Source organism: Propithecus coquereli, unplaced genomic scaffold, assembly GCF_000956105.1.
Source record: "Propithecus coquereli isolate 6110/MARCELLA unplaced genomic scaffold, Pcoq_1.0 Scaffold228, whole genome shotgun sequence".
Lineage (NCBI taxonomy): Eukaryota > Metazoa > Chordata > Mammalia > Primates > Indriidae > Propithecus > Propithecus coquereli.
Window position 1 is genome coordinate 2,197,516 of NW_012147819.1, and position 23,065 is coordinate 2,220,580.

The 23,065-nt window shown below is 36.8% G+C and overlaps 1 protein-coding gene across 1 annotated transcript in view; it reads right to left on the reverse strand.

Annotated features, from left to right (window-relative positions):
- LOC105811112 (protocadherin-16-like) overlaps nt 1–23,065 on the reverse strand; it is a 159,429-nt gene that overhangs the window by 11,072 nt on the left and 125,292 nt on the right. The window contains exon 4 of the mRNA XM_012645234.1: nt 455–691. Within this exon, the coding sequence (XP_012500688.1) occupies nt 455–691 (237 nt within the window). The remainder of the gene's footprint in view (nt 1–454; nt 692–23,065) is intronic.

Here is a 23,065-nt window from a genome sequence, read left to right on the forward strand (position 1 = left end):
TTTAAATAAAACATATGTAAGTTCAAATACTATGCAATTTTTAAAAAATGAAGACAGTATGAGCTAGAATTACCTGGAAAGCTGTTCAGTAAATACTAAGTGAGGAGGGAAAAGGTAATTGTATAACAACAAACAGTAGGATGCATTTTTGTAAAAAAATTTTAGAAGTGTATGTGTGATTTTTGGTGAGGGGGTTAGAGTAGACACATACTTTGTACCTTATAATTATTGTGTATTGTTTTAAACTTTCTTTTAAAAATATCCATTAGCTTTCTGATCAGAAATATAAATTGTGGAATGTTGAAAGAACAAAGAGCAAGCCACAGGTTGTGCTATCTCCCTGCATTTGTCTTGCATGTAGAGAAGAAAAGAATTACTCAAGATTGCATAGCCTAAGAACACAGGGAATGTTCCAATAATGGACTCTGATGCAGCGTAAGAAACAAACACTCACTCAAGGGCTCGCTTGCTTTCACTGTCCCAACAGGACTGTCTTCAGGCACATCTTCATAAATGGAGAAAGTATACTTAGGCCTTTCAAATTCAGCAGGCGCCAGAACTGTCTGGAGAATGTGTATAGTGACATCGGCATTAATGACAGCTGTGAGCCCACCACCATCTCGAGCACAGACCATCAGCAAAAGTGTAGTGGATTCCAAGTGACTAAGAGTTGATGTTAAGTAAATAATTCCTGGGAAGGGGAAAGAAAGAATTAATAAACAGATAACATGTAAGAAATGCTGACGAGCAATAGTAACACCTGGTCTATTCAGTCTACTGTGATGTTCAGTTTTATGTATCAACTTAACTGAGCCATGGGGTGGCCAGATATTTGGTCGAACATTATTCTGGGTGTGTCTGTGAGGGCATTTTTGGATGAGATAAACATTTAAATCTGTAGACTGAATAAAGAAGATTGTTCTCCCTAATGTGGGTGGGCCTCATCCAATCAGTTGAAGGCCTAAATAGAATAAAAAAGCTGACCCTCTCCTGAGTAAGAATTTCTCCTGCCTTCAAACTGGGACATTGTTTTGTTTTGTTTTTAACTCCTGCTCTCAAACTCAAACATCAGCTCTTCCTGGGGCTTGAGCTTCTAGTCTTCAGTCTGGAAATTCATCACTGGTCCTCCTGGCTCTCAGGCTGTCAGACTCAGACTGGAACTACACCATCAGCTCTCCTGGGTTCAGTTTTCTGATTCATCTTGCAGATCTTGGGACTTGCCAGCCTCAATAATTGCATGAGCCAATTCCTCATAATAAATCTCTTCGCATATCTATAAATGTGTGTGTCTGTGTGTGTGTACACATGCATACACACATACGCATCGTATTAGTTGTGTTTCTCTGGAGAACCCCAACTGATACATCCATTTTCCAACCAAAAGAACTTGAGCATATTTGCAAAATGATGGTCCAAATTCTGTCAGGTATGCAGTATTTTCCCAGAGCTTAAACGTTAGAAATCCTGGAAGTAGAGCAAGTCAGAAAAATGTAAATTGTGTTGCCTTTTTTGGGCCCTAGTACCATATCTAGAGCCCAAGATGACGGAATAACAGAGTATATCCCATAGTCCATTGTATTCGAACATGGGGATAACTTGGGGTTGTAGGGTGACCAGAATCCCAAGGCTATAGGATGAAACTAAATTTTATCTTCTAAGGTATTTGACACGTGCCTTGAAGTAGACCATGTAGGATAGCTCTATTTTTCAACTGATTCCACTCTACCTTTGTTGGTGAGAAAACATAATACTAATACAATAGCTGTGTGTAAGAAAACTTCAGTAAATGTGAAAACTATGGAGACAAGAGTGGCAAGTTAGGCTTATATATGTAGAGTGTGTGAGAGGAGGTGTTTTTGGTTAAGTCAGGGAGAGATTTAGTAATGATGACAAAGCTAATTATGTCCTAAGAGTAATATTACCCCTTAGGGTACTAGTTTGAAACATGAAAATAGATCTAACATAACCAACTTAAGAAATGAACCTGTTAGTTTTGTTTAATGTAAAAGAAAATACATGCAAACTTATTAAATGAATTTACATATAATAAATATGGCTGAACTTTATGGAATCTGTCATGGTGTGACTGGCCATAATAATTAGTTTTTTTTTTTTTTTTTTTGAGACAGAGTCTCACCCTGTTGCCTGGGCTAGAGTGCCGTGCCATCAGCCTAGCTCAGCCTAGCTCATAACCTCAAACTCCTGGGCTCAAGCAATCCTCCTGCCTCAGCCTCCTGGGTAGCTGGGACTACAGGCACGTGCCACCGTGCCCGGCTAATTTTTTCTATTTTTAATTGTTTGGCTAGTTTCTTTCTATATTTATAATAGAGACAGGGTCTCGCTCTTGCTCAGGCTGGTCTCAAACTCCTGAGCTCAAGCAATCCTCCCGCCTCGGCCTCCCAGAGTGCTAGGATTACAGGCATGAGCCACCACGTCCGGCCCTAATAATTAGTTAAATGAAGGGATACTGTAGTCTTTGCCAGTTTATGAGAAGCTGGCAAAAACATCAGGAATATCAGATTCTAGGCATAAAAAAGGAGATGCCATTTGATTTCCTTCTTTTTTAAGTCAAAAGCTGCCCTCTTACAATGTCAATTCCTTGTTTCTATTTCACCTAGAAGTTTAATGAAATATGTCTTATTTCTCTGTGGCATGATGCATCATCAATAACTTACGTCAAATGTCTTGCCTGACCTGGCTCCAAACACTACATCCCCATTTTCTTTCTTTTCCCCAGATTTATGGAGGGGGGGATGTAACTGACAAATAAAATTGTATAAGTCTGAGGTGTACAATGTGACAATTTGAGATATACATACTATCGTTTTCTTCAATAGTTCCTTATCTAACATGATTTTAAGTCATTTCCCTCACAGTTCTTTTCTCCCAAACATGCTTCAAGTTGATCATCTCACTTTTGACACCCAAAGTGAACACGTTTCCAGATACAATCTGACTATTACAAAGCAAGGTATAAAAACTCTTTATTAGGATACTATAAAATACTAATGTAACCAACTATATTATTACACTAGCTATTAGCAATCATATTAAAATTTGGGTTCATACTGATTTATTTGGTGGTTCATGAAAACACTCAATACTTGTCAGACAAGAGATCTGATTTAGAAATAGGCAGATCTTTCCCATCTGTTATTGGTGCAGTTTTTTAAAACAATATTGTTTTATTATTAAAGTCTATGTTTGATTGAAAAAAATAAAACTCAAATAATACAAATGTGTCTACAGAAGAAAATGAAAAGTTCCCTTATCTCCAAACCATCTGTACTCCCCAGGTATATATTCTTCCAGAGGTAACTCAATTTCAATTATAGAGAAATTTTGAAAATTATCATTTTTCCCCCTTGATGATTATGGCTATGATAATGAAAAAATTAATGTCTGCCTCAACTAGATACAACTTGGTCTTCCTGCCTCCAGACTGACTCCTTCTGAACAATTTTTCATTCTTGTGTTAGGATAGTCTTGAAATCCAAATCTTGACATATCATTGCCTCCACATGTTTTCAGGGTAAATTCAAATGACTTAACACACCAAGCCATTCATAAGTTGACCCTTCTCCCTCTCCGTAGCCCCATCTCCTCACCCTCTGTACAGTACCTTTCACTCTAGGCAAAGTGAACTACTTGTAATTTCCAGAATAGACCTCGCTCTTTTCTATTTGGATTGCTGCATCCTCTTGCCAAAACAACTTCTTCATCTTCTTCGATTTAATGATTTCTAGTTATATTCTAAAGCACAGCTCAAGTCTTGCCTGGTGCAGATGGCCTTCTCTACATGTTACTCTTCTATGATCCCATGGTGCCCAGGATATATATGCTTATTATAAACTTAACATGTTGTATTTTAATTATCAGTTATTATCTTTCTTATCATCCATTAATTTACTCAATGATTTATAAATTAAAAGACAACATTTTGAAAATATATAAACAATTTAGTATCCATAAGAAACAGAGAGTTCTGCAATCAAGATTTAAAGTCAAGTAACCTGAAAGTTGGTTAACAGTGGATAAACACAGGTAGATTAGATAAGAAAGAATAAAATGTTAATAAACAATAATGCTCAAACTCGTAATAATAACAGAAAAGTAAAATTAAAACAATTACCTCTTGTTTTTACCTCTAATGTTTCTTAAAATATTTAAGTGATAATGTCCAAGGTTAATAAAGGATGTGGCATTTACATATATTCTCCAAAAGGCACTTTGGCAATATCCATCAAACTTTCAATTGTTCATATTCAATAATCCAGAAATCTACTGTATACTTGCATAAGTACACAGAAATAAATGAACAGTATGTATTTTTCCACACTGCAAATGACCTTAATATCCATCAAGAAAAGAATGAATGGTTCAATCTATTAGAGTGTATCAATATAATAGAACATAATGTAGCATCAAAATATAATGAAGAAAATATATATTTTTTCAGGTAGAAAGATTTTACATGCTATTAATACATTTTATGTGAAAACAAGTTGCAAAAGTGAATCTATAGTATAATCCATTGTGTTAGAAAATGTTAGTACTGCATGTATTAACCAGGATTCTCCAAAGAAACAAACCAATAGGATAGTAGATAGGTAGATAGGTAAGTAGGTAGGTAGATAAATAGACAGGGTTACTACAAGGAATTGGCTGAGATTATGAAAGCTGAGAAGTCCCATGATCTGTCATCTGCAAGCTGGAGACCCAGGAAAGCTGGTGGTATGGTGTGAAGGCCTCATGGCCAGAGAGCCAATGGTGTAGATTCTAGTGAGGGTCTGAAGGCCTGAGAACCAGAAGCACCCAGGGCAGGAAAAGATCAATGTCCCAGCTCAAACTGTCAGGCAGAGAGTAAATTCAACCTTCCCGACCTTTTTCTTCTGTTCAGGCCCTCAGTGAATTAGACGGTCTGCTTTACTCCATCCACCAATTCAAAAGCTAATCTCGTCTGGATATCCCCTCACGGACACAGACCCAGAAATAATGTTTAACCAGATATCTGGGCATGCTGTGGAACAGTCAAGTTAACACATAAAATTAATCATCACACTGAATAAACATTTAAAAAATGATGGTATATCTCTATTTAATGCAAAAGAAAAATTCATGAAATCCTGCTAAGTGAGAATGTGAGGTTACAGAACAATATGGAAAGTATAAGTATAAACACTAACACAGACACTGTATGTGGGCACACACAGAAATATGTGCATTGGAACATATGAAAGGATATGAAAAACTGTCAAGAGAAGGGCTGAGATTATAGACAGCTCACTTTCAATTTCCTACATTCCCACAGTTTAAGATATTTAACAATGAGCATATGTTAACTTTGTAAATAAAAATACACATTAAAATAGTAAAGATATTCAGAAAATGAACATATATTTGTTACATATATATTAAACATAATATATACTACCTTTCTTTAGAGCTATGAAGGAAACCTGCATACTATTAATATAGTAAAGATTTACATTGAACATTAAAATGTGTTTCTTTAAAAAGAATTATACAAGATACTTCTTTAAAAATAGGATTCCTATATAAAAAATTTTTAAGGTTGAATGTCAATGGAAATTTCAGAAGCAGCAAGTAAAGATATCTTGAGGCTGAGATACACGTGCTCTAGTGAAATTGTCTATTGTTCAAACATGAAAAATAATGTTTCAGATGCTCAAATTACCAGCAAAATGTGCCACGTAACATATGGCAAACTGTGAAACATAATAAAATTAATATCTGTGCTATATTCACTCTGGTATTTAAAAGCGTTCTCTCTGGTAGAATCATCTACTGTCTAATGATCCCCCCTCCAAATCCCCAAATTGGAATTTTTAATTGAGATAGTTTGATAATAAGTTTGGGGCTCCCAATGATATGACAATGGGGAGCAGGAAGCAACACATAACTTATATGAAATTTTTATTACTTTATCCTTGATACCACCTAGGATTTTATTCCATGTAGCAAAATTAAGTATTTTGTTATCTTAATAAGATTTTATTGATGAATGCCCATCTTATTTATATCATATTACAGGTTCTCAATAAATTTGAAGGAAAGGGAAAGGAAAGAGAAAAGGAGACACTATTCCATATAGAGAGAGTTAGACAAACATAGCTTCATCAAGAAGCTTCACCTTTAAGAAATTTATACAACTCATCAATAACTAAGTGTAACACCAGCAAAGTTGATAAGTAAGAACTGTCAGTTACAGGTGAGCAGGAGATAACAAAAGTTTAAAGACAAACGTAAATAGTGAAACACTACATAAATGTTAGTCATAAAGATGGCTTAGCTTAGAACCTGGCCTATGGTAGCCATTCTAAGAAATGAATTTATGTGGGAGAAGGGTCAGAAACCCTACTTCCCAAAGGGAAGTGGCTTGTTAAGAAATAAAAAAAGTTTCAAACATCTTAAAACAAGTAACACCATATAAGCACCTGACCATACAAGGTAAACCCCTCCAATCTCCATTTTCACTAGGTTTTGAAAAGAAAATGCCCATTATCATACTCTTCCATATTTCATTTCATAGAAGTCTTAGAAGTAGAGATCATTTCCATAACTTCAGGAACTCCACTGATTTCTCTGTATGTCTACAGACTAAAACCTGTCATTCATCTTCCTCATCTATAGACTGGGATTATGATAATCCCTCAGTAATATCACACAGAATTAGTTCCTGCCTGAAAGGGCTCCTTCTTAGATTAATTATTTCCAGAAGACCAAAATTTTAGTCTTTATAATTTTATGTTTTTATTAAATAAGAGCATTATACTCAACTAAGTATAAGCACCAAAGGAAATCAACACCATTAGTAAATGCACTTGTCTTTGAACTGAGAGGGCTTTGTTGCTGGTACAGGCACACCCCAGAGACACTGTGGCTTTGGTTTCAGACCACTGTAATAAAGCAAATATTGCAATAAAGCAAGTCACGTGAATTTTTAAATTTTACATATGTATGAAAGTTATGTTTATACTATATTGTAGTCATTTCAGTGTATAATATTATGTCTAAAAATGTATATATCTTAACTTAAAATACTTTATTGCTAAACTATGCTAAGAAACATCTGTGTGATTCTTCAGTGAGTGGTAATCCTTTTGCTGGTTGAGGGTTTGCCTCAATGTTGATGGCTGCTGACTGATCAGGGAGGTGGTTGCTGAAGGTTGGGGTGGCTGTAGCAATTTCTTAAAAGAAGAGAACAATGAAGTTTTCCTCATTGATTGACTCTTCCTTTTACAGCTTTCTCTGTAACATGCAAAGCCATTTGAGTGCATTTTACCCACAGGAGAACTTTCAAAACTGGAGTCAATCCTCTCAAACCCTGCAGCTAATTTATCAACTAAGGTGATGTAATATTTGAAATCTTTTGTTGTCATTTCAACAATGTTGACAGCATCTTCACCAGGAGTAGATTCCATATCAAGAAACCATTTTCTTTGCTTATCCATAAGAAGCAACTCCTCATCCGTTCACGTTTTATCATGAGATTGAAGCAATTGAGTCACATCTTCAGGCTCCACTTCTAATTCTAATTATCTTGCTATTTCCACAATCTCTGCAGATAATTTCTTCACTGAAGTCTTGAACCCATCAAAGTCATTCATGGGGTTTGGCATCAACTTCTTCCAAACTCCCATTAATATTGATATTTTGACCTCCTTCCATCAATCATGAATATTCTTCTCCCACGAAGCATCTAGAATGGTGAATCCTTTCCAGAAGCTTTTCAATTTACTTTGGCCAGATCCATCGGAGGAATCACTATGGCAGCTATAGCCTTATGAAATGCATTTCTTAAATACGAATAATAAGCTTCGGTGTATAAAATCAATTTTGTGTCACTGGTAATATGTCCCAATTTAATAAACATATGTAATTATTTTTTAATACATTATGCTTGAATTCTGCCTGATTGCCAGGTTAATAAAGGAAGTCACTAGACAGGTGCTTATGCAACCCTTCATGTTTAAAGTAGAATTCATGGGACCTGGAAAAGTCATTTGTTATTGGGCTGCTTCTATTTAAGACCGTACAGACCTGTTCCTGGCTAAGGGGAGGCTATCTGTGTTTAAGGAACTATAGAAAAATAATTCATAACTCCTAGATACCCATCAAAAAGTCTTCCCCACATTTTCCTCTAGTCATTTGCATTTGAAACCTTTTTCCCCCTCTTGATGTGGGGCATATACTATCACACAAACAAAGGTTTTGTGTCATAAAACTAGACATTAAAAATACCCTGTTTTTTGATGAAAATATCTGACTTGAGATTTGCATATATCAAACTCTTATGAGCCTGCTTAGTATGGTACATTAAAGCTATACATGTGATAGTTTAGATGACCACTTTAATCGACATGACATTTTAGAGCATATCATCATTATTTCAGGTTTAAAATATTGTTCTCCCTCCTACATTCGGTACTCCACAAACAAATGAGTAAAGTGTGTGATGTTTTTAATCCTTGCCTCCAAATGCTACAAATGTTAGATTTCTATATGCTAATTTTATGTTCTCAGTGCTAGGTTTATTTGTGAATGATTTTGATTAAATCTTAGCAGAACCAGATACCCTACATAAACCTGGAATCTTAGATATTTTCCATATGGGGAGCTGCTTCTTAAAAGCAAGGAAAGAAATCTATCCTTTTAGAGTTGATGGAATAATGAAGGGGCATAGAGTCAGATCTTTGGAGTCAGATATAGCTGCGTTCGAATCCTGGTTCTATCAATCCCTAGTTTGACCTTGAGCAATTTTTTAACCTGTCTGAGCCTCTGTTTATCATCTTTTTTTTTTTAATTTCAGCATATTATGGGGGTACAGATGTTTAGGTTACGTATGTTGCCCTTGCCCCCGCCCTGTTTATCATCTTTAAACAGACTGTAGAATCAAACTAATACCATTTACCATGCAGAACTGCTGTGAGGATAAAATTAAATAGTATATCTAAACAAAGCACTTAGCATAGTGTCTGACATACACTGACTCCTTTATAAAACACCAGTTCCTTTACCTCTCTCCTAAGTATTAGGCAGGTAATTCCATGTACCAAGGAAGACGAACTAATGAGGGATTAAAAAATCATTTGGGGAAAGACAGAGTTGAGGGAACAACTGGAGTAGGGTCAATATTCCACTGCCAAGATTGCATAAGAATCCACTAGAAGAACTGATCAGTGGCCCATCTGTCCTGGCAACCTGTCACCAAGAAGCATTTTGGAAGAGGCTGTAATGACACTCCTTATTCCAACATGTTTTACTCTTTCTAATTAAATGGTACAGGTTTCTAGTCCATAGTTTTACCTAAAGCAATCCTGGATGGATGTATATTTTCCATTTGTCCCACTTCTGTGGATGGTAGACTCTGTGTTTATGGGGTTTACGATGTGTTCTCCTAAGTTAATATTATAAAATCTTTTGCATAATCCTTCCTGATTTTATAAACCTAGATACTGACAAGGTTTCCAACATGGGTGTGGGATGATAGTTCCTTTTGGGGAGGCCCAAATACTTTTCCAGTGGACACAGATGTGAGACCAAAAGCTTTAGCTATTGTTCTCTCACTTTGTCATTTGAAATACTCTGATAATTCAAGAGAATCAACTCTGAACATTGCTGTTTACACCAACCCACCACCACCAATAGACCTAACCACTGATTTAAATATTCATTTGAAAGGAAACTCATTTTCTTAGAGCAAAAACAAAACCTTTGAAGACTTGGACCTGAGAGTGGCTCTTTCGCTTGAGAGAGTGCCACATAAAAGTCATAAACTTGGCAATAAAAGGAAAAGAATCATGTATCATTTTGACATGGCATAACTTCAGAAAGGCAGTGTAGTGGGTTGAATATTGTCCTCCCCAAATTTATGTCCACTTGAAACCTCAGAATGTAATCTTATTTGGAATAAGGTTTACGCAGCTAGAATTGGTTAAGGATCTCAAGATGAAATCATCCTGGTTTTGTGGGGGGCCCTATATAAGGACTGGTGTCCTTATAAGAAGAATAAAGGACATAAGAAGAGGCACAGACACAGATAAGAAGGCCACGTGAAGACGGAGGCAGAGATTAGAGTTCTGCTACCACAAGCCGAGGAATGCCAAAGAATTCCAGCAACCACCAGAAGCTACGGGAGAGGCAAGGACAGTTTCTCTCTCAGAGTCTCCAGAAGGAACCAACCCTGACTACACCTTCATTTCAGACTTTTGGCCTCCAGAACCATGCGAGAATAAGATTCTGTCATTTTAAGACACCCAGTTTGTGGTACTTTGTTACAGCAACCCTAGGAAACTAGCATATGCAGGAAACTTACAACACCAGGCAGTAAGCACATGGGAAAATGGGTACTCCTGAGGCCTGACTGTCTCAATCCACATTTTGGCTGCCCCTCATTAGTTGTGTGATCTTGGATAGGCTGTTTATCTTCTTTGGGTTCATTCGCTCATTTATAAAATGAGGATGACAATAGTTCCTACATCAAAGGTCTGGCATAACAGTCAAATGAGTCAACATAGGTAAAGTATTTACAAAAGCTTCCAGCACATAGTAAATGTTCAATAAATATTGTGAAAAGACAAAACTACAATTAATTTATTTTAAAGACCTTGATTGGCTTTTATTTGCAATTCTAGAATTAGGCAACACCTCATTCTCCTGAGCTGAGCAGAGGAGTCTATAAAGTTGCCTTTATAAGATTGAAAAGGGCTGAGAAAAGCAGAAACAGAACAAAAAACAGATTGGTCCTTTCACAGTTCTTTTCTTATAAAGGTTAAACCGGAGAGGACTTCCTTATCATGCTGGCTAAAACTGGCCTGTTTGGGGATTTGGCTATTATCTCTTTCTCTCTCCTGATTTCTTGGAAGGGCAGATAAACAACTGCATTTCACCTTGGCGGCCCTGAAACTTCAGCATGAGTGACTCCATTATGGTTTGGTCTATTGGGCCTTGTGCAGGAACTTAGTCCAACCCAATGACCTCCTATAAATGTTATTTAACAGTACTCATTACGATTTATAGACTGTGTCTCTCTATCCCTGTATCTTCCAAAGCTTCTTATTTCTGCCTTCTCCTTGCTTCATAGGAAGATTTGTGACAATGAACATGAACTATTTTTCTCAAAAATGAGGCAGATGTGCTCAATAAACCCATGTTTCTATTACTATTATTCTTTTATGCCTACGTAGGGTTTGACAGCTAAGGGAAATCACAGCCTTTATGGAGAAACTCATGCATTTTGCTTTAATTTTTTGTGAAAATTATAACTAAATGCTGATTTCAATGTGTTGTTATGATTACTTCCAAGAAAATAAACAAAAAGATAGTTGATGAACACTATTTAAATAATAAACCGGAAGCCTAATTTTATTTTGGAGTTTTATAAACAGAAAAATTAGAAGAGGCACAGCTAATTCCAGAAATAAAATCTCTGTGAGATGGTAACACATAAAAATGCTTTCCACTTCTGTTAATTTCTTCTTAACAGTCTTGGTTCTATCTCAGAATCTGGAATCTGCTCATTTGACATTTTCCATTGTTGGTAAGGTGAGGAGACCCTGGCTGCTCCAGCTAACAATGTCACGTGAGACATGTCACCGACTTCTCTCAGCATCTGCTTGTTCATCTGAATTACCAGGAAACTAATGGCATCTACCTTACGGAGTTCTTGAGGAACTCAGGTGACGTGACACAAGTAAAGAAAGAAGAATTGCACTGTGCATATGGCAAGTGTTAAATAACTTTCCGAAAACATTATTCTTAGCCCGGTGACACCTCAACCTGAATTTCTTTGACTTTAATTACCTTAACATGAAAGATTTCATCATATTCTACAACTTAGTTATATGCTTGATGTCCAGCAGCAGAAACATTTAAATAAATTGTTTGAAACATTTCTCCAGAGAGGAGTAACCAATATAATTAAAAGACAATTAGTGAAAATCCATGGTTTGGGTTTTTTATTTATTTATTTTTTAACTTGAGGGTGAAATTGTGTATTCGTGCTTTGCCAACTGTCTACTTTCTGAGGCTGATGTGAGTCATATGTACACCTTGGTTCGCAAACACGCAAAATAGAAATAAATACTTCGGCTTAAAGTGACATTACATCTGTAAGAGTAATTCTAAATCCCTGCTAGTTGATCTCTCCTGAATCACAGATATTTATTTTTATTCTAAAGTCACTCTGAATCTCCAATTTAAAACCTGCACTGCAAACTTTTACACATCTATAAGTAAGCAAAATCTAGAACTTTAATTAGAAAAACTTAAGGCATTTTGTTAATTTTGATTTCCAGACAATACTTACTATCTATTTTTTAACCATCAGTCTCATCACAAAATACATCATCACATATACTTTGTATATTGGAAAGTAAATTTACGAATACTAACTTTAGGTAGGAAATGTCAGAAAAATTCTTTTAATATTATTTTTAATCTTTATTTTCCCCAAAAGTAACAGGTTAGTGTCCATTAAAATATAAGCTTTACAAAAGTACAAAATTTAGGAAATCATTTGAGAATTCAGACCTCAGGGAAAATGCAGAAAAAGAAGGGACAGACAGAGGCTCAGGAAGAGCAAGCCCTCCTGGACATGTCTTCACAAGGTTCTAGTTCTGGTTGGTTGACCCAAACGCTATGGCTAAGAAAACAGCCTCTACTGGTGAAAAATTAGTGTAGAACCTGGCATTTGTGATCAGTTTCTTCCACGCAGCATGACCAAAGTGAAGCCGGGAATTCGGGAAATGACAGACAACAGAGAAGGACAAGGAAAAGGGAAGGAAAGGGTTGTAAGTGACTCCAATAAAGTATGTCCCAAAAAACAGCAGTCTGGTCAAGAAAGGCTAATAAGTAATTACGCTACAGGTTTTCAGTGGGAGGGTAAAGAGGAGGGGTGTGGGTAAAATTGAGAGGTGACCGCATAGTCTGGAAAGCATATTCAAATTCCTGTTGTTTTCATAATACAGTTTGGAAATTATAGAACAAGAATGCAACTGTAATAAATAAAACTACAAAAACACTTGGAGCAGTATGAAATAAACACACTGAGATGATATAGGTTAAAAAGTTGAAAATACTTCCTTCCTAAGTAGTTTCATCCAAATGGATGCCTTCTTATTTAAACAACAGTTTTAACTATTTAAAATATTTAACCTCTAAATGAAGACATTGAGTGCTTTCAGGTATTTTGCTGTTTCTGTGAATTATGCATATTAGGCAATTTAATCCCAGTTGTAATTAGGTACTTCCAACTTACCTGAGTATAGCGTGAACAAACTACACACACACACACACACACACACACACACACACACACATGCTGGGAAGGACTCCATGTTTGTCCAGAAATAAAAGGGTTATTATTGCTACCGGTTTCATTAGCCTTTTGTTTTCTACATGGACTTGCAAGGATTTCTAGTCCTACCGAGTGCCATCCTCCCCACAAGTCACTCCAACCTACCAGGCTAAATATGGACACCGCTCCAAGCCAATAAAGTTGAGATAATGAAAAGCAGCAGCTTCCTTGATCCTCACCCCTGACAAGCTCGACCTTCTGGGAAGAGATGAGCAGCCACTCCCTCCAACTGCAGGAGGTCAGATTCCAATTCGAATCTGGAACCTAATTTGCCCTTTCAAAAGTGTCAGGTGTCCAGATAAAGATTTCCTTACCTGTCTTCTTTGTAAATGTTCCCAATTTAAATTTATTTTGTTGGCTGTTTTTCCCCTACCCCTAAGTGAAAATTCAAGAAGCTCCTATGACTTCTACAATCACTATCAACCAATTAAAATCCTGTTACTTTCAGTCACAAAACAGTCTCAATTTAATACAGTCATGTGTTGCATAAGGACGTTTTGGTCAATGATGGGCCACATTTATGACGATGGTCCCATGAGATTATAATAGTGCTGAAAAATTTCTATGTTTAGTGATGTCACAGCCGTCATAACATCACAGTGCAAGGCATCACTCCTATGTTTGGGGGGATGTCAGCGTAAACAAACCTACTGTGTTACCAGGCATATAAAAGTACCGCATATACATCAAGTACAGTACATAATCCTTGATAATGATAATAAATGACTATGTTACTAGGTTATGAATTTATTATACTGTACTTTTTACTGTTATTTTAGAGTTTCCTTCTACTTCTTAAAAAAAAAATGTTCACTGTGAAACAGCCTCAGGCAGGTCCTTCAGGAGGTATCCAGAAGAAGGCATTGTTATCAAAGGAGATGACAGCTCCATGCATGTTACTGCCCCTGAAAAACCTTCCAGTGGGACTAGATGTGGAGGTGGAAGACATGATATTGATGATCTGGACCTTGTGTAGGCCTAGGCTAATGTATGTGTTTGTGTCTTAGTTTTAACAAAAAAGTTTAAAAAGAAAAAAAATAAAATTTTAAAAAAGGAAAAAGCTTACAGAATGAAGATATAAAGAAGCTTTTTAAAATAAACTTAGTATAGTCTAAATGTTTATAAAGTCCACAGTAGTATATAGTAATGTCCCAGGCCTTCGCATTCACTCACCACTCACTGACTCACCCAGAGCAACTTCCAGTCCTGCAAGCTTCATTCATGGGAAATGCCCTATATAGGTACCATTTTTCATCTTTTTATACTGTATTTTTAGGGTACTTTTTCTATGTTCAGATATGTTTAGAGACACAAATCTTTACGATTGTGTTGCAATTGCCTACAGTATTCAGGACAGAAACACACTGTACAGGTTTGTAGCCTAAGAGCAATAGGCTACACCATAGAGCCTAGGTGTGTAGATGGCTATGTCACCTAGGTTTGAGTAAGCAGGTACATAGCATGATGTTTACACAAAGACAAATTGCCTAAGGATGCGTTTCTCAGAATGTATCCTTATGGTTAAGTGACTCATGACTGTAATCAAACTATAAAGGACCATATAATAATCCACACTCTAAACTTGCTTTGAAGTTCATTGGGGCACAGCAGGTCAGAAACAGTTGGTTCTTCTCTCTCTCCTCATCTAGCTCTTCTTCTCCTCCTTCCTCATCTTGCTAATTCAAGCCTCTGAACCATGCAGGATTGAGGAAAGGGGAGATGAGGGAGGAGAGTGGGCCAGGCAAGTTCTTCCTTGGCAGGCACTGCCATAAGGATCGAGCATCAGCACTCTTTGGCCTGGTTAAGTTGTTCAAAACTCACTTTCTTTTTAGGTGCTTCCGTGGCTTTTTTGGAGAAGGCTCCTAACCTCTAATCTGAAGCTGCCTTGGCAGAGGTGAACATATCTCTCTATTCAGACTGTTCATTACCTCTTTGTCTCCTGAAAAGCTGACAGTACTCAGAACTTCTCCCTCTGGTCTTTTCTGGACAGGGTCGAAAGACAACTCCACACCAGCTCTCCCTCAGAAATGACCCACCTCCAGGAGAAACAATTAAATACTCTCTGCCCCTACAAACTCCTGGAATGCAGAGTCTCCACTCCAGAAACCTCTTTCTGTTGTCATCCCTTCCTTCCCTCAGATTTCCCAGGTGAGAGTCAGACATGAGTCTACAGCCAGCCCGTACTGCAGGGAACACTGATTAAGTTCTTTGAGTGGTCACTAAGGTGCAGGTACCCCACCCTGGTGGGGGAACCCACAAATCAACAGCAGATCTCTCCAAGTTGTCAACCCTTTTATCTCTAATTTATCAACCTTTTATACCTTCGACAAGGTGGATTTCCATTATAAATCCTGAATAAAGTCTAGAATCCCTGTGGAATGTAGAATTTACTATATATCTTAGTGACTTGGTCCAAATGTACATTTTCATTTTTTGTTACAAATGCTTAATAATTTTCCTCTCCATGTCTTCATTTATGTTGTTTGCTTCTCTGGAATCTTTCTATTCTTCCCCAACTCACTTATCCAAATCCGAGCTATCCTGCAAGATTCAGCTTGAGTTCCATCTGGTCTATGATCCCTTGTCTGACTATTTTAGATTTTCTAGAGTTTTCTTCTGAAGCCCTGCACTACCTGCAGTAATTAGTATCATCAATACATGGAGTTTGCCCTTAGTGTTTCTTCTTCATGGAAGACAAATAATAGTCACCTTCGTGAGAGAGAGTGACTCTATGGTCTACAAACTTGATAGTATCTGAAATATGAAAATATTTTTTAAAAATGTGCTGACCCAAGGGTAGCCAATGAGTCCAGGCAAAGTAGGAAAAAGGGAGGCAAATGTTAGGCCTGCACAGCCAGGTCCAGTAAGTTCCTTTGAAAGAACTCACCGCGTAGAAGAGGGAAGTATTAGTATAAAGCCTATCCTTCCACATGCTGAATATTTTAAACATTCACTTTATTAAAAACATTTGAATATAAAGACGAGGTAGAAAACTCATTTGCTTGAATCCAACATTATTTTTTTTCAGCTTTACAAAGCTATAATTGACTAATAAAAATTGTATATTTGAATTCAATATTCTTTTTTTTTTTTTTGAGACAGAGTCTCACTGTGTTGTCTGGGCTAGAGTGTCGTGGCGTCACCCTAGCTCACAGCAACCTCAAACTCCTAGACTCAAGCGATCCTTCTGCCTCAGCCTCGCGAGTAGCTGGGACTACAGGCATGTGCCACCATGCCTGGCTAATTTTTTTTATATATTTTTAGTTGTCCGATTAATTTCTTTCTATTTTTAGTAGAGACGGGGTCTCACTCTTGCTCAGGCTGGTCTCAAACTCTTGAGCTCAAACAATCCACCCGCCTCAGCCTCCCAGAGTTCTAGGATTACAGACGTGAGCTACCGCGCCTGGCCCTGAATTCAATATTCTCAAATAAACTGAGCTCTCTATAAAAGTTGAGGGGCCAGAAAACATGTAGCTATGCATGTATATATACAATATATATATGCATATTTGTATATAATAAATAATAAAATCACAAATAAAATGAATAGCTCTCTTTGCTTATTTGTTAGCCTAGAATTTATGATACTATATTTTAATACTCTAAAATACAGTGATTATTTAGCTTCCATTTTTCATGACACTTGCCAGTTATCATTAACCACCAGTGCAGGCATCACTTGTAACTTTAAAAAATAGTAATTGATTAACTTATGTTTGAATGGCTGCTTGGATTTATATATACCAATTACAATGTCAATATTATTTGTGTTCTTCACCTTGTCACTTTTTGTTTAAAGAAAGGAAAATGCTGGACTGAAATATTTTTAAATATATATAGTGGTAAAAGGATTTAAAGACAAAGGTCTTCTCCTAATTAAAATATATTATATATTACATATATTATACATATGTAGATATAGATGTAGAGAGAATCACGCTATTCCGCTAATTAAGTAATACTGACTGCCAGAATAAAATTTCTTGGAAAAGATGGAATATTCTTAACAAAGGAGGCAATTCATAGTTAGAAAATAATTTGTAGGTCATTACTAATGTTGCAAGTGATGGGATAGCTAAGAAGAATAAAAATAAGCACAAAATCATGACCTTCTCTAGACATGGAGTCTGTAAGTGTGGTTTTCTCAAAAACAGACACAGACCAAAAACTATGGTATATCAACACCAATTTACTATTAGTTATTAATACTTTTGAAGTCTCTCCTATATTCAGCTTGTGACAATAAAGGCACTTATTCACTGAAGGATGACTTTATGCTATTTATTTTGTGCACAAATCTGGGTGACTAAGTCGTAGTGGCTGAAAGGACTAGAATGGATTCTACCTCATATTGACAACTAAAAAAATTTTTAAAAAAATGTACCTGTTTTGGAAAATTTCACTGAATTCTATTTATTCAACTGAAAAGAGTAAATAAAAATCAACAGATAATTTGGCGAACACATAGGCTTGCATAGGAATTCTTGTCACAATGGAAGATTATTTCTCTATCTTATTTAGTTGAATCCATAGAACCTATATTTATCTTAGTCTTGTCTATACTTTTTAAAAAGTCATAATAATGGGAAAAGCCTTGAAATTGAAGTCCAAGAAGTAAATTCAAGTGTCAGATTTACTACTGTGTCCTCGAGTAAATCACTAAGACTTTTAGGGTCCTCGGTCTCTTAATTTGCAGATGGACATAAAAACATCTGCCTTGTTTATCCCATAAGGCTGACGTAGGGCTCAAACAAGCAATATATGGAAAAAACATTGTAAAGTGTTATTATCTGAGACAGAGTGGTACAGGGACAGCAGCACAGGGGCAGGAGTTGAAGTCCAATCCCACCATGACCAACAGTGTACCTTTAGGCAAGTCACCAAACCCCTTTTAGCCTCAATTTCTTCCTCCACTACACGAGGCAGCTGATTTGTAAGGTTCTTTCCATCTCTATGAGTCTATGATCATGTACTGAAAAAGCTAATAAGAAAATTCTCTGACATGCTTTTGTTTCTTATGAAAGTGGCATACACTGATTAGTTGCTCACGATTAATTTTAGACTCTGTCTTGCAAATAAAAGAAAGTCATCATTTATTTGGTGTGAGCAGACTCACGTCCCTTATGAAATGAGGTGTGGTATTAGTTTATCAACTACATATCAGAAGGTTAAATGTCAGAAGGTGGTAATCATGGAGAATTATGAGAATCATTACATGGTATAAAATCTGAGCGTAAAACTCACAGTTGAAAAGAATCTGCCCTTGAAATAAAGAAAAACAGAATCTGAACTACATTACTTATAGTCCACATTAAAATACAAACAGAAGATTACAATTAAACACTGAGGCACAGCTGCCCTTGTCTGGCAGTTTGAAATCCTTTTAATTTCTTGTTCTTCTGTAGTGCTAAACTTGGATTTTGTGTACACTACAACTAAACTTAGAATAGACAATAGTCTAGGCAACATGAGCTTGTTGCTCTAAGTGCTACAAGAGCAGGGATTTTTGTCTGTTTTATTCCCTGATGTCTCCCAAACACCTAGAACACCGCCTGGCACAGAAGAATAAATATGTACCAAATAGATGAACTTGCTTCCATTTCCTGCTTTGAAGAGATAAGCTACAGTCTTTTTAGAACTTTTATTGACCTTTCTTTATATCATTAACTTGCTTCTATAAAAGAAGAGGCAAATCACAAGAATTTAACCATAGGTAACCCTAGTAAAACAGATAGTCTGGGGTGACACTAAATGACCAACACAAATGCTTGAAACCCACTTTTCACCTTAAAATAATCTGAATTAGGAGTAAATTTTTTTTCAGTGTAAAATTACAAAATAAATAGGACAAACTCCAAAGCTAAAGAACTGTTGTTTACATGCAACCAAAGAGAGCACTTCAAACAATGGGAGAAGAAATCCACATATAATTCATAAAATGGAATTAAAAATACATGAAAAAAGAGCTATTAATAAATGTCCTTTGTGTTCCTTCTTTTTAAAACTCAAAAGAGTGTGGTCTGCCTCAGACCCACATCAAAGGAAGCCAAGGAACTGAGAGTAAGAGAAATGAAGGCTCAACTCAGTATCTCTCTCCTGGTGCCTAAACACATTTTATAAAAATGTTCTTTGAACCAACAACAAACGTAGAAAACCAGAAACAGAACAGGAAGATAAAGCCACAAGAGAAAACAACCACGACATCACCACACCCTCTTCCAGTTTTCCCCAAAACAATTTTCTTACCAGATGAACACAATAAGTCAAAGAGTTCTATTTTTAATGCATGAGTCTCAGCTGTGGCACAAACAGATCAGTGGAAATCTCTTGTCTGCAGCAAAACACAAGCCTCTAACACAAAGTATGTGAGCTCAGAAAATAGCATGTCTGACATAGAAAGCACCAAAATGAAAGGATGAATGAACCAATAAGCAAAGGAATGAATGTGCCTAAGAGAACTTCAGAGTCATTCAGGAAGAAGTGACAATGTGTAAACGGGCTCATCACTTCTCAATATTCTCATACTATATGACGATTTCCCCGCAACCTGTCTATGTCAGAACTTATATTAAAAAGGAAGGGGGAAAGTTGAAAGATACTGAGACTGGTTTTCGACATTCCCATTTTAAAGGGCAGGGAGCTATTCTGGAAGAGAAAAGACTAAATCCAGAGACAAAAGGAAGTGAGAAAAAGAAAAGTGCCAGCACAGTAAGCTGGAGAGAGACTTTGGGAGAGTTCTGAGGAAAGGTTCAAGCAGGCCATAGAGTCACCTACCGTGCTGTGATTCAGAAAGAGGATTCTAAATGCAGTTTTGCCCCAGGTTATCAACGAAACTCCCACGCAGTTTCTTAAAAGGCCGTAGTAAGGATTTAAATCACTTTACTATTATTTCTAGATGTCATTTATTAATTTATTCTATAGATATTTAGTGACAGAGGCAGCTTCTTAGGACTGTTTACACTGGCAGCCTCTATAGAGACAGGCCTCTCGGTGGAAACAAGAAAGCCCAGCTTGATACAGGTTACAGCAAAGAAAACATGCAGAACAGGAAAACTGCAGTTGACCCTTGAATAACAACGTGGGCTTGAGCTGCACGGGTCCAGTTAAACGCAGATTCTTTTCAATAAAAGTGACCCCAATTGTGCCTGTCTTTCCCGCCTCCCCTTCCACCTCCTCCATCTCTTCCACATCTGCCACCCTGAGGGCAAGACCAGCCCCTCCTCTTCCTCCTCCTCAGCCTACTGAACATCAAGACAATGAAGACCTCCACTTAATGAATAGTAAATATATTTTCTCTTCCTTATGATTTTCTTAAAAACATTTTTTTTCTAGCTTACATTATTATGAAAACATACTATATAATACATACAGCACACAAAATATGCGTTAATCAACGATTCATGTTATGGTGAGGCTTCTGGCCAACAGTAGGCTATTAATAGCTAAGTTTCGGTCAAAAGTTGTAAGTGGATTTTCAACTGTATACGGGGTCAGTGTGCCTAACCCCTGCATTGCTCAAGGGTCAACGGTATATTCTAATAATGCTTCTTGTTATATTCTTTGAGAACATCCTTATATAGAAAATAGGTTATAGCTATTATTATGGAAAATAGTATGGAGGTTCCTCAAAATGTTAAAAATACAACTACCATATGATCCAGCAATTATACTCTATGTATATATGCAAAGGAAATAAAACCAGTATGTCAAAGATATGCCTACACTCCCATGTTCATTGCAGCATTACTCACAGTAGCTGAGATATGGAAACAACCAACATGTCTATCAACGGAAAAAAAGATAAAGAAAATGTGATATATATACACAATGGAATACTATTCAGTCTTAAAATACAAAGACATTCTACCATTTGCAACAACGTGGATGAACCCAGAGGACATTATAATAAATGAAATAAGCCAGGTACAGAAAGACAAATACTGCCTGATCTCACTTTCATATGTGGAACTATTAGGTTATTAAGTATGAAATGTCTGATTTCCTTAAGTACTAAGTTTGACAATTCATATCTCTGACATTTCACTTTGACACTTCTTGTTTTATTTTTATTCTGAAGGTACATCCTCAGTCTTGCAAATGCACATTTTGGCTTGTAACTGTCTTTAAAAAAATTTTTTAGAGCAAATTTTGTGAAACCATGGATAAGTCAAAAATTATTATTTTCGAATATGAGTTCCATCGTAGAGCCAATGCAGCGCAGACAGCTCAAAATATCAATGAAGCATTTGGGAAGGATGTTGCCAATGAACTCACAGTACATTGATAGTTGGAGAAGTTCCATTCTCGTGATTTTAATCTTGAAAACGAGCCACGTGGGTGAGCTGAGACCAAGGTGGATAATGATGAGCTCAAAGCTGCGGTGGAAGTGAATTCATCTCAACCTCTGTGTGATTTAGCAGCAAGGTTTGCCATTACTATTCCAACAATATGGGACCATTTGAAACAAATGGTCAAGGTAAAGGAGCTGGATAGATGGGTTCTGCATGAATTAAAAGAGCATCAGAAGAGAAATTGTCTCAAAGCTTGCCTTTCTTTGATGTCATGACATAAATGTGAACCATTTCTACACTGCATTGTTACATGTGATGAAAATAGATTCTTTCTGACAATCGCAAGCATTTGGCACAATGGTTGGATAAAGATGAAGTGCCGGAACACAGTCCAAAGCCAAAGATTCATCAAAAAACACTAATAGTGTCTGTTTGGTGGTTCAGCGCTGGTATTATCCCCTACAGCTTCAGGAAACCTGGTCAGTTGATTACAGTGGATGTCTACTGCAACCAGTTGGATGAAATGATGAGGATGCTCACAATTAAGCAGCCAAGATTGGTCAATAGAGACAGGCCAATCTTCTTACAAGACCACATGTGGCAAAAAACAACACTGCTCAAACTACAGAGGCTGGACTTGGAAACTCTCTTGTCATCCGCTGTATTTACCAGACTTTGCACCCACTGACTACCACTTCTTCCATGCCCTGGACCACTTCTTGCAAGGAAAAATATTCAATTCTCAACAAGCTGTGGAAAACACCTTTAGCAATTTCATCGCCACTCACTATCCAGGCTTCTTCACTGCTGGCATAAACAGCTACTGTTAAGATGGCAAAACTGTGTCGAGAGTTTAGGCGCATACTTTAACTCTACTGCTTTTTGTTTGAGATATAATAAACTACACTTTTGATTTGAAATCAGACATTTGATAATACTGTAGAACTCATAAAAGCAGAGGGTAGAATGGTGGTTGCCAGGGGCTAGGATGGAAATAGGAGAAGTTGGCCAAAGGGTACAAAGTTTCAGTCAGATAGAATGAATAAGTTGTGACAATCTATTGTACAGCACGGTGACGACAGTTGTTAATTATGTATTCTATACTTGAAAATTGCTAAGGTACTAAGAGAGCCCATCTTAAATGTTCTCACCACAAAAAAGTTCTAAGTGTGTGAAGTGATAGACATGTTAATCAGCTTGATGCAATCATCTCACAATGCATACAAAGATCAAAACATAACCTTGTGCACCATAAATACATACAATGTGTTGTTCTCAGTTGCAGTCAACCAACAGAGGAACTTCTGGAACTCAACCACGCAAATTGGAGACTGCTTGTTCACTGGACAACTTTTTCCCATAGCTAGTCATTTTTTCCTTCTCTTCTAAAGGT